General features: G+C 41.3%; 1 protein-coding gene across 1 annotated transcript in view; it reads left to right on the forward strand.

Annotated features, from left to right (window-relative positions):
- The window catches only part of Ulk2 (unc-51 like autophagy activating kinase 2), a 77905-nt gene that overhangs the window by 42657 nt on the left and 21887 nt on the right, over positions 1–13361 (forward strand). Inside the window, exons 14-16 of the mRNA XM_021639160.2 lie at positions 1583–1643; positions 6514–6651; positions 11031–11176. Of these exons, the coding sequence (XP_021494835.1) occupies positions 1583–1643; positions 6514–6651; positions 11031–11176 (345 nt within the window). The remainder of the gene's footprint in view (positions 1–1582; positions 1644–6513; positions 6652–11030; positions 11177–13361) is intronic.

Here is a 13361-nt window from a genome sequence, read left to right on the forward strand (position 1 = left end):
AGGGTCTTTCCTAGGTCTGCAGTTCATATTCAGCCAAGAGAAATTATGACCTTGAGTGGTGGATTTGTCTAAAGCCAGAAAGGAGAAAAGTAAGATCAGAAAGCTGGGCATGGTGGCACACTTCTTTAATCCCAGCATTTGGGAGGCAGAGACTGGTGGGTCTCTGTAAATTGAGGCCAACTTGGTCTACAAGTGAGATCCAATTTACAAAGTTGTAGGTTTACTTATTGAGGGGATGGGTGGGTCAAATGTTGCAGCTTGTGTTGTGCAGGACACTTGATCCCACTGTTTTTCCTGGATTGTGAATTAAAACAACAACAACAAATCCTGTTTCTTGTTGTGTGGCTCTGCCCTAGCACACACCTTTAATCCAAGAACCCCCTGTTTATTGTAAACAGGGTTACATGAAGTTAACCCAAGGTCAAGAGGCTGAACAAGCAACCACTTGACAGGGAGTGAACATAAGTAAACACAGGAAGGAGGGACATTGAGTTGAAGGGTATTTAAGACAGTGTGAAGAAGAAGGACCTTTTTCCTTCTGGGTAGGAAGTCAGCTAGGTACTTTCTATGCCTCTCTGAGCTAGCAAGTTTTCCCCCAGCATCTAGCTCCTGAGTCTTTATTGATAAAATCAAATGATTGGAATTCTTTTGTATTTAAAGCAAGCCTATTTCTAGCTAGGTGCAGATTTCTGTATTCACTTGTTTCTCATGACAGGAGCCTACCACTGAGGGCCTCTGAAAGATTCTACCTAGCAGGGTATCAAAGCAGATGCTGAGACTTATAGCCAAACTTTGGGCAGAGTGCAGAGAATCTTATGAAAGAAGGAGGAGATAGAAAAACCTGGAGGGGACAGGAGCTCCATAAGGACAGCAACAGAACCAAAAAATCTAGGTCCAGGGTTCTTTGCAAAGACCTATACTCCAATCAAGGATCATGCATGGAGATAACCTAGACCCCTTGCTCAGATGTAGCCCATGGCAGCTCAGTCTCCAAGTGGGTTCCCTAGCAAGGGGATCATGGGCTGTCTCTGACATGAACTTTGTGGTTGGCTCTTTGATGAATTCCCCCAGGGGTCAAACAGGCCACAGAGGAAGACAGTGCAACAGTCCTGATGAGACCTGATAGGCTGGGGTCAGAGGGAAGGGGAGGAGGACTTCCCCTATCAGGGGACTGAGAGAGGGAGGGTGGGGTTGGAAGGGGACAAGGGAGGGAGCTACAGCTGGGATACAAAGTGAATAAATTGTAATAATAAAAAAACTAAATGAAAAAGAAATGAAAAAAAAAAAGAAATTTAAGCATAAGAATTAGCCAGGCATATTCACACACATCTTTAATCCTAGTACTTGGGAGGCAGAGGCAGGTAGATATTTATGAGCCTGAGGCAGGCCTGGTCTGTGGAGAGAGTTCCAAGGCAGTCAGATGTAGAGAGAGCATGTCTCAAACTAAAACAGCTCCCCTTCCAACTCCACCAAATGGGGGATAAATTCTTGTTGTATTCCATTATTTTTAAATCATCATGTTGGAAGAGATTTCCATTCTTTAAAGCATATGATATAATGGGATTGGTTGTTTCCTTCTCAGATGATATGCCGATGGGGACTGCAGCCAAACGCGCTTCAAATGAATTCTTCATGTGTGGAGGGTATGTCCATTTTACCAGAAGAGTTTTCATATTGGGGGAGACATGTTCAGTTGGTAGAATGCTTTACCAGAATGCACAGAGGCATAGGTTCAACTGCAGGACCACGTAAATGAGTGCCATGGCACACCATTGTAATCTCAGCACCTGGAAGATGGAGGCAGGATGATCAGAAGTTCAGATTTTAATTTAAATAAGATTTTTGACATTTTGTTATTTTTGTGACTTATTAAAGTTCCATTCTTGAGTTTGTTTCACAATTTACACATGTATACATTCATGTGTATAAAATTCACACATATTATTTTGAGGGTTTTTGGATTTTGGTTTGTTGTTCTCTTGTTTTGAGAACCTAGAATGTCAGACATACTACATAAGGACTCCTACTGAACTGTATGCCCAGCCCATGACAACTTTTTTTCATTTTGAGATAGCATTTTGATAAATTGCTGTAATGCAGAATTGTATGTTTGCCTACATTTTACCTGTACCTTTATAGACTTTCCCTCTTTTTTATTTTTATCTTGTTTGTTTATTGAGATAGGGTTTCTCTCTCTGCAGCGGGTAACCAGGCTGGCCTCACAATCACGTGATTCTCCCACCTCTGTCTCCCCAGTGCTGGGGTTAAAGGTGTGTGCTGACACACCAGGCCTAGCTTTATTTGTTTTCTGTGGCTTTATGTTACTGTCTAGTGTCTTTTCAGTTTATAAGCCAGTCTTACTTGCTGATCTCCAAAGGCTCTCCTGTCCTTAAGTTGCAACTTAAACATTTTTCCTTTAGCATAGAAAGAGTTTATAGGCAGTAAATCCCCTCTTTAAAACTTTTTGGCTGGGAATAGTGGTGTATGCCTTTAATCCCAGCACTTGGGAATCAGAGGCAGACAGATCTCTTATGAGTTTGAGGCCCGCCTGGTCTACAGATTGAGTTCCAGGACAGCCAGAGTTATATAAAAACAAACAAAAAATAATAATAATAACAATTTTTAAAGTTATTTACTTATTTGTGTATGTATGTGCATTGTTCAATAATAAAAAGTATGTGAGCAAAATTTGAATGTATGCAGAAAATATAAAAAACTAGCTTCCTTCCTTTCTGTTTTTGGTTTTTCTATATAAGGTTTCTCTGTGTAGCCTTAGCTGTCTTAGAACTCACTTTGTAGAACATGATGGTCCTCAAACTCAGAGATCTACCTGCCTGTCTCCCAAGTGCTTCGATTAAAGGGTGTGCTACCACTGCCCAATTATAAAATGCTTTCTTAATACATTAATCTTTTTTGTTTGTTTGTTTGTTTCCAGACAGGGTTTCTCTGTGTAGCCTTGGCTCTGTTGGACTCACTTTGTAGACCAGGCTGGCCTTGAACTCACAGAGATCAGACTGCCTCTACCTCCCCAAATGCTGGGATTAGCACCACACCTGGTTTACAATAATGTTAAACTATTAAAAGTGTAGTAAAAGGTGGGTGGGGGCAGTGCACAAAAGGCAAAGAAAAAGAGATGACGCATTAAAGCAGTTCCTTTCTGGACCCTCAGACCTTGGGGGACTGCCGGTCGTGGGGGTGGGGAGCTCAGTTGAGCTCTTGTGGACTCTTTATGGATTATGCTGCTGTTGAGCCTGTGCTACACAAGTGTCTGTGCCTACAGAGCCATCTTCACTTTAGTAACTTACCTTTATGTATCAGAGGCCTTGGCTGGCTACATTAAGCTATGCATTCTGTCTTCTAGATATGTTCTCTCACTGCCGGGCCCCCAAATTCCCCAGATCATACTTTTTGGTGTGACTAATGCCCTGAGTGGGTGCCATTCCTTCCTATGTTTGGAGTGTGGGAAGGAACCATAGCGCTGAGATCTGTACAGGCCTTCATACTTTCCCCACCTCCATCACTGTGCTGGATGAAATTTAGGAGTCAAAGTTTTGCTGCAACTTCAGAGTTTCTAGACTACAATAGTTAGCAGCAGATAGTTGGCTTCAGAGATTAATTCACCTGTTGAGCTGTAGGATTATTTTTGGTTAATGAAGTCTGCTCATGATTACTGAGGGCAGCACCATCTTTCCTTTGATTTGTAAAAATATACTTTATATTATTTTTAACATTTATTTATCTCTGTCACACACACACACACACACACACACACACACACACATATGGAGGTCAGAGGACAATTTGCAAGAGTGAGTTCTTACTTTCTACCACTTTGGTAGCCAGCCAGGACTATACAGTAAGATACTTACCCTTAAAAAAAAAAAAAAGTTTGAGCCGGCTAAGGTGGTACACACCTTTAATCCCGACACTCAGAGACACAGGCAGGCAGATCTCTGTGAATTTAAGACCAGCCTGGTCTACAAAGTGAGTCCAGAACAGCTAGGGCTACATAGAAAAACCCTGTCTTGAAAAACAAAATAATTTGGGATAACAGGAAACTTTCTAAAGTATCATGTTCCTGTCCAGGTGAATGATAAGTCCACTTGGGTTAAACCTTATCTCTATATATCTATCCCTCTGTCTGTCTGTCTGTCTATCTACAGGATCTTTCTACATAGCCCTACCGGTCCTGGAACTCACTAGGTAGATCAGGCTCTCCCCAAACTCACAAGAGATCCTACTGCCCCTGCCTTTGGAGAGCTGAGATTAAAAACGCCAGGTCAGGATTAATTCTCTTTCTTTATTTCTCAAAGATTTTATTTATTTACTTATTACATATACAGTGTTCTGCCTGCATTTGCTGGGAGTTGAACTAAGGACCTCTGGAAGAGCAGCCAGTGCTCTTAACATCTGAGCTATCTCTCTATCCAGGATTAATTCTTAAGGGAAAGGATAATTGTATGCCTTTCTTTACCAGAAATCTTCCAGCTAGATAGTAATTTTATGAACTTTTTGGCAGTGTAGATGTCATGTCTCTCTAAGCCCATTCTTTTGACCAGCAAGTAAAGGCCTGTAATTTTAATTCCTAGTTTGACCTGCTCCTGATTATGAAAAAGGGGTTTGTGTTGGTTTAAATGAGAATGGCCCCTATAGGCTTTTATGTTTGAGTGTTTGGTTTCTAGTTGGTAGACTGCTTAGGAAGGATTAGGAGCAAGCATTTCCATATTCTAGGCAGAAATAAGGAAAATGAAAGAAAGACTTTTACTTGTGTCTCATCAGCTAACAAAGATGTATGGACATACAAAGAAGTCTGAGATACGATACTGTTTAGCTGAGTGTACTGCTGTTGTCAATTTTGAGTTCTATTAGTAAGAAATAATAAGTGAATTAATACTGAAAAAGTAACTAATATTTCTGCTATCCGTGGGTTTTTATTTAAATATACATGGTTTAAGAAGTTCTCCTTGGTTTGCCTGTGGTGTATATGCAAGATTAGAGTCTCACAACAGCGTAATGCAGCCATGATCATTCAGGCCTTTACAGCCATTGAAGCAGGACAGTCTCCCCAAGCATGGTTGGCTACCATAAAAAGCTAAAATGTTATGCTCAGGATGCGAGGCTAAGCACTGCACTCAGGGTCAGCCGCTTTGGACCCAGAGAAGAGCATGTCTGATTGCATGCGGGTTGATGCCCCAGGTCCCGCCTCTGAGAAAAAGGTATTGGACGGGTCTGATGCTATTTGGGTGGATGACACCTAAATGAACATCAGTACAAAGTCCCAATTTATTTCTAATATCAGAGATCAGACCTCTACTCTTGCCTGATGCGTGTAAAACAAAAAGGGGGAACTGTAGAGAGCTGCGTAATGCCGCGCCCTAAAGATGGAGCTGGTTTCCGCCTTCCACCTTCCCGATGGTGAGTGCTCTCTGTCACGAACAACTCCACATTTGGCTAAGGCTGAGGATCTGGCTTGCTTCCATGTATGTGGACCTATCTGCATTGCACACGTGGCACGCCTGGGTTGGCTACCCAGAGGCTATTTAAGCTGTGGGCTGGCTTTCCCCAGGGTCAGATGATTGTTCAAGGTTCCTGAATAAACTGCATTGAAAAAAAAAAAAGAAGTTCTGAAGTGACTTCAGACGATAACCATTTGAATGATGAAGTCACCTTCTACTGTAATTGGGAGGTGAGATTCATGTGGCTTTTAGAATTATAGAAGGGCAGAAAAATCAGTAAAGTCATCTTAAAACTCAGTACAGTCCTAAATGCAATAAAAATGAAAGTGCTTTAGGGCTTACTATTTCTGAATTTATGGAAAGAGAGGAAAAAGGTGTTAAAGAAACCAAGTACTTATAGTTAAATGTGGGCCTCCTACCAGCTGTGTGCTTTGTGAGTTCCATAATTATCTTTAAGTTGGGAATGCTTACTGGAATGTTAATATTCCAGTCATCTTTGCTTTTGAATATCCTGCTCTGTACTTGGCATAAACCTTTTTTCCTTGTATAGTACTGAATAGCAGAATGTGAGTAGATGAAACCGTTTTCCCAAATGGTGAACTTTTCCTCTTGTTGTAGCGGAGCTCTTTTAGATTTCTTTCTCTTCTTCCTTCTCCTCACCCCCTCCTTTTTCATGGTTTTTCAAGATAGGTTTCTCTTTTTCTGTTGTTGGCCTGGGCCTCAGAGATCCGTTTGCCTCTGTCTCCCTGGTGCTGGGGTTAAAGGTGTACACCACACCCAGCTTTGATACAGTTTTTAGTCCTCAGCATGTTATAACTGCCAGAAAAGTTCTTGACAGATGCAAATTTGGGTTAAATGCGTGTGTGTGTGTGTGCGTGCATGCATGCTCAGCTCTATGTGTTCTGTTTTTTTCTTTCTTTTTTTTTTTTTTAAACAGGATTATTTCTTACATTTAAAAGTGATCACTTGGCTTTCTCGATTTTTTTCTAAGTATCAGTAACAGGTCAACTGAAAGAAAATTAGTCTGACTGTTGTTTCTTTCTTAATATGGTGGCAGGCAGTGTCAAGCTACTGTGTCGCCTCACAGTGAAACAGCACCAATTCCAGTTCCTACTCAAGTAAGGAATTATCAGCGCATAGAGCAGAATCTTATATCCACTGCTAGCTCTGGCACAAATCCACATGGTTCTCCAAGGTAAGCCAGTCTCTTCATTCTTTTTATTTGTCTAATAGGTTTTTCTTGTTGTTGTTACTGACAGTCAAAGATTGTGTTTTACATCACACATGTATTTGCCTAAAAATATAATTACAGATGTAGCTCAGTTATTAATACTTGCCTACCAGGACCAAACACTGTGTAAACTAGGCAGCATGGCACATTCCTGTAATCCTAGCCCTTGAGAGATGGAAGCAAGAAGATCAGAAATTCAAAGTTATCCTCAACTACATAGATTATTGAAGGCCATCCTAAACTACCTGAGCTCTTGTCTAAAACACAGAACAACAACAAAATCAGCCAGTTGTGGTGGCACACACCTTTCATTCCCCACAAAAAGAGGCAAATGGGATCCCTTGGGTTTAAGGACAGCCTACATAGCAGGCTCCAGGACAGCCAGGGCCATATAGTATGACCCTATCTCAAATGAAACCAGGAGTGGGGATGGGGAGAGAAGAACTTGTTTGATAAATAATATTTCTGGTATAGTGGCTCATGACTATAATCTAATCACTTGCTAAACCAAAGCAGGAAGATTGTCAGTCTAAGGTAATTCTAAAATACATAGCAGTGAAAATAGGAAGGAAAGAAGAATTTCAGTTTCAGCAGATTTTTGTTTTCTTTTTTCAAGATAGGGTTTCTTTGTGTAGCCTGGGCTGTCCTGTACTCTCTTTGTAGACCAGCCTGGCCCGGAACTCACAAGAGATCTGCCTGCTTCTGCTCCACTGAGTGCTGGGATTACAGGCATGCATCACCGTGTCTAACTTCAGATTCTTTTATGTGTTGTGTACTTGTTCTATATCTGAAACTCCCCAAGGTGATAGTAAAGATCAACTCCAGGAATGCAAATAAAAAGATGTTGAGTGGTGACACAGTTCACTAAGTTTCTAGAAAGCAAAGATGATGGAAACCTACTTCCTCAGAGCAGAAGATTGCATGTGATCAGGATTCTGGTAGAGTGGGAATCACTGCATCCCATAGAGGCCTAAATCTCAGAGAATTCAGGTAGCATGGAAAGAGGAAATAGCACTTCATTTCTGGCAACTTGTTCTTAATGTATCTATACTTAGTCAGATCCATATCCTTCATACACAATCTTTGCATAAGACATAGCTTAAATGTTGTGATATCAAAAAGGTGATAAATAAGCCAAGTGTCCACCAGTGTTTTCATACTAATTTATTATAGTCCATCTATGACAATAGAAAGCTATGTAAGCTAGGCAGTGGCGGCAAATGCCTTTAGTGCCAGGAGGCAGAGGCAGGCAGATCTCTGTGAACTCTACAGAGAGAGTTCCAGGACAGCAAAGGCTACAGAGAAACACTGTCTGGAAAAACAAACAAACAAAAAAGAAAGCTATGCAACTTCTATTCCAAATGAGCAAGGAAGCTAAGTCTTAAACAGAGAAGTTTCAAAGGTATAATATAAAATGAAAATTGTGAGTTATGGATCCCTTCATAGAGTCCACAGGTCAAAACTTCTTTCCTATTAAGACAGTGTAAAAGGAACTTTTATGCACCTTGGAGGATTACTGCCTGTCTGCTCATTGAAGTCTAGTCCTGGGAGCTTCTAGCCGAGGTACAATCCAACCTACCCTTAGAATGTGTTCAGCCCCTGAGACTCACTGCTTAATAAGCTCACCCTTACTTGTTCTTTCTGAGCTCATAGGTGGCTGGTTCAACTCAGCTCTTCTGGCTCAAACTCTTCTCCCAGCTAACTTAACTCAATCTGGCTTTTTTTTTCTCTCGGCCTTGGAATTGCTCTGCTTGGCATCAAACTAACTCCAGCCATGTTTTCTAATCTTCTGGTGCCTTTCTCCTCATTCTCTGTGTTGCTCCCTTAAGTAGCTTCTCTTTCCTCTCTCTTCTCACGGGAGTTGGGCATATCCTATTCTGTCAATTTTTTTTCTGACTTGTCACTTTCTTTTTTCTGCCACTCAGTTAGATATCACTTTCAAACATGGGTGCTTCCTTCTACAAACTTTACCTTCATTGTTTGGGATTAAAGGTGTGCACCACCACACTTGGACCAAAGCTTATTTCTTAACCTGATTACTTCCTCTATACCAGGCTGGCCTTGAACGAAGATCTGCTTGCTTCTTCTGGATTAAAGGCTTTTGTATTCCAGATGGATCACACAGACCTAGAAGTTGTTTGGATGTGATCTCTTGCCAGAACAGACATATTCTGAATTAAAATTCCTCTACAGACTAGGTTATGTCTTGCTTTTCTCATTGTGTTAATGTATGCATTGGTGGTGAAGAAAGCAAAAATAAATAAAACTGCTTGTGTCTTTTTGTTTGGTTTTGTTTTTCAAGACAGGGTTTCTCTGTGTAGCCTTGGCTGCCCTGGACTTGCTTTGTAGACCAGGCTGGCCTTGAACTCACAGAGATCCACCTGGCTCTGAGTGCTGGGATTTCAGGTGTGTGCTACCATATCCGCCTCTTGCTTGTGTCTTAACAAGAATCAAGGTGCACTGTTAGTATTTATGATCTTTACCACCACATACAAAGGAAATGTCCTCAGCAAAGCAGCAAAAGCTACTTTTTTAACATCACAACCTGGGGGAGCTAGGTACCCAATATGCTAACGAAGCATGTTTATAGTATATTAGACAGTTGCCTTAGGAAAAGCTTGCATGATTAGGTTGTCAGACACACTAGCCCCCCTTTCACTGAGCACTCTTTATTTTAAAGAATGACAAACTGTGGTATGGGAGTAGAACAGCCATTTTGTCAGAAATGAACTAAGTGTTTCTACTTGGAAGAAAACAATGAGGATAAATACCAATAATGAGGTTTCAAACAAAACCAGACCTCTGGAAAACATACTCAGCACTGTAATGCCAACAGGTATTGTTAGTTTTCCTCCCATATTTCTGTTTGATTGGTGACTTTTTTTAAGATTTATTTTATGTGTGTGAATGTTTTGCCTGCATGTATGTTTGTGCACCACTTATATGCCTAGATGCCCTTGGAGGTCAGAAGAGAGTGAAGGTGCTGATCCCCTAGATCTGGAGTTGCAGATGGTTGTGAGCTATCATGTCCTCTGCAAGAGCAAAAACTGTTCCTAACCACTGAACCATCTCTCCAGCCCCATAGTGGTGACATTTTGATATTGTGTAATGTGTCAGCATTTGGATTATCTGCATAATTCAGCGAATCAGTCTTGTCCAAACTGTGTTAAGAATAGCTCAATGGTGGTGGCCCACGCCTTTAATCCCAGCACTTGGGAGGCGGAGGCAGGGGGATGGCCATGGGTTTGAGGCCAGCCTGGTCTACAGAGTGAATTCCAGGGCAGCCAACGCTACACAGAGAAACAACAACAACAAAGGGGGGGGGGAGAATGCTGCACAAATTAAAGGTTTATTCAAAGTGCTGATACTTTTCAGAAGAATGAACTTTAATGAGAGTGCAATATTCATGGATCATTTTACAGTTTGTCTAACTCTTTAGAAACAACTTGCTTAGTGTCAAAAAAGAGTAATCACAGTTATCTGAAAAGGCTGCCAAGATATTTTTGCTTTTCTAGGATGCACCTGTGTAAATTTAGATAATCTTTACATACTGCACCCAAAATAGCATATTGTAGAACAACTTGACAGCAGAAGTAATTCTGAAAATTCAAGTGTCTCCTATTAAGCAAGGTATTAGAGAGTTTCCGAAGTGTAAAGTACCGTGCTTCCCTTTTATTTACTTTCTTGGAAAATATATTTACTTTTTGTAATATTAGGTTAAATATAATCTATTTTTTCATCTAAAAGCTTTGCTTACATACAAACAAGAGATATAAGCTAATAAAAATCACCTGGAGGCTAAGTTGATTTTCAGAGGATAAAAGAGACTAGACCTGAGTCCAGACTGACAATAATTAGTATGTCATGTTTCACTCAGAGGTTGGAAGCTGATGGTGATGTCGTTACACACTCAGGGCTTTAGTGAGCTCTGAAAGGACACAGCAAAAACTGAGAATGGTGGTAAGATTGGAGAACTGTGGAGAGTTGGGCAGAAAAAGAGAAGAAGGGAAACTATCACTATTCTCTTCCTCCTTCTTATTCGTGTTCTTTTTTTTTTTTTTTTTCCTGAGACCAGATCTTATTGTGTAGTCCTAGAACTCACTATGTAGATCAGGTTGTCCTCTAATTCATTCCATCTGCCTCAGCCTCCGATATTCTGGAATTAAAGGCATGTGCCAGCACACCTGGCTCATTTTAGATTTTTTGTTTTTGTTCCTTGTAACCATTTTGTATTGTGTGTTTTAAAACTACATGGAATACTGTCAGGAGTTATCAGAAAAAAATAACAGAAAGTTGTGTCCTGGGACCTGTCAGATAGGAATTAATTCTCTTTTTCTTTTCAGATCTGCAGTGGTACGAAGGTCTAACACCAGCCCCATGGGCTTCCTCCGTGTTGGGTCCTGTTCCCCTGCACCAGGAGACACAGTGCAGACAGGAGGGCGAAGACTCTCTATAGGTTCCTCCAGGCCTTACTCACCATCTCCTTTGGGTGAGGACAATTGAAGGCAGCCATTTTTTACCCGTTTTCCCCTGTAATTAGATTGAGCACATTCTCAGGGAACACTGTACCATGATAATGGTGCTCTTTTAAGCTGATTATAGGACATACTCTATCCTTAGTGCTGTATCCTACTCCCAATATCACCTTAAAAATCTCTGCATTGGAACCTGGGTGATGGCTTAACAAGTGCTTGTCAGGCGAGCATGAGGCCTGGAGTTCAGATTCCAGAACCCACAGAAATGCTTGATGGGTTTGGTAGTAACCTACCTGTAATTGCAGCCTTGTAAGACTGGACAAAGGAGATTTTCCTCCTGCTTCCCCCTAGCAAGCTGGTGGCTTCTGGATTTGATTGAGAGACCATGCCTCAAAGAATGAGGAGGAAGAGTAACCAAGAGAGACACAGAGACGTGAGAGAAAAGGACAAAAACAACAGCAACAACAACAACAAAACCCCTCCAATCTGTATGATGACTGTTGGAAATATAATAATGTATCTTTTCTCTCAAAAGTGTCCTCATCCTCATGTTACCTTTAGCCCTGGGTTAAAATACATAAAATACCTACTTAATACTCAGGTGAGTGAAGAGTAATTAAAATATACAGCTTTGGATCACATTCACCAGAAACTTTCTAGCTCAGAATAGGACTATATTAGTAGCTTTGTTCCAGATCTTCCCACCTGGTGGTTGTTTAAGAAAGCCTAAAACGAGCCAGGTTCTGTAGCACACACTTGTAATTCCAGGACTGGGGGACGCAGTGGCAGGCAGATCTCTGAGTTCTAGGCCAGTCTGGTCTACAGAGTGAGTTCAGTACAACTGAGGCTACACAAAGAAACCCTGTCTCTAAAAACAAAACAAAACAAAAAAAAGCACTGGAAACCATAGCAAAAGTAAAATAAACTGCATTTTAAGTGAAACTAAGAAACACAATTCTGAAATCAGAGCATATATAAGGAAAGTCAAAAGAAGCCAGGTTTGTATTATCTCCTAAAAGTACTGAGCCAGTAAGGAGACAGTACAGAAAGGCCGCATCTAGTTGGAACTTGCTGATAATGTGTTTTTAAAAGTTTAGGGGCTGAGAAGTTGGCTTAGTGGGTAAAGTGCTTCCTATGTAAGCATAAAGAGCTGATTTTGAATCTCTTAACACCCATGTAACAGCAGCATGTATCTGGAACCCCAGCACTGGGCGATGACAGAGCAAGTAGATACCATGGCCAGCTGGGGAGTGCCAGGTTCAGGGAGAGACCCTGTCTCAAAAGAGAGAGTGATAGAGGTCACCTAGTTCTGACATCCACATAGAACAACGGAATTTTTATAAGATTTATTTATTTATTGAATATACATAATGTGTTCTGTCTGCACATACACCTGCACGCCAGAAGAGGGCACCAGATCTCATTATAGATGGTTGTGAGCCACCATGTGGTTGCTGGGACTTGAACTAACTCAGGACCTCTGCAAGAGCAACCAGTGCTCTTAACCTCTGAGCCATCCCTCCAACCCATCTTTTTTTTTTTTTTTTTTTTCAAACCAACTCTTGGGCCTCTCTTCAGTCCTGCAGGAGCCACTGCAGCATGGATCTGCAAAGACAAGATCCAAACCTTATTAAAGCTGTTACCTCACTGCTTTTGCAGACATGTCTTATGTCTGCGTAAACACCTTGAAACTTCCTTGCTCGTGCCAGTTTGTGTTCATAGGGACGTGGATGGAAAAGTATTGTGTAGGTAGGAGGTTGGTTGGGGAACCACCTATAAAGGCCAAGGGGAGGGTCAAGAGGAAACATAGAAGGCTTTAGAACAAGGTACAGATCTGACGCCTTGAGAGGAAAGGAAATTAGGAAAGAGTCTCAGACTTTAGCAAAGGCTAAAATATTTTATCCAGACTGCAAGAATAGCCGCAAGCACTGGTTTGTCAGACTGAATTTCTTGACCTAGTCAACAGACCTGGCTTTGTCCGTGGTTGGTCGCAGCCCTCAGGAGCCTGACCTCAGAGCACAGATGTAATGCGTAAGAACTCCAGCTGGTCTGTGAGTCAGCCAGATCCTGCAATCTCACAAGCCCCACATTTATCCAAACTCTGCTACTTCTGCTTTATATACCTAACTTTTGGGGCATTTATTTGTTTTATTGTTATATAATACTTTTAAAATCTCAGCCTTTCTGGCACCTAGAACA

Source organism: Meriones unguiculatus, chromosome 11, assembly GCF_030254825.1.
Source record: "Meriones unguiculatus strain TT.TT164.6M chromosome 11, Bangor_MerUng_6.1, whole genome shotgun sequence".
NCBI lineage: Eukaryota > Metazoa > Chordata > Mammalia > Rodentia > Muridae > Meriones > Meriones unguiculatus.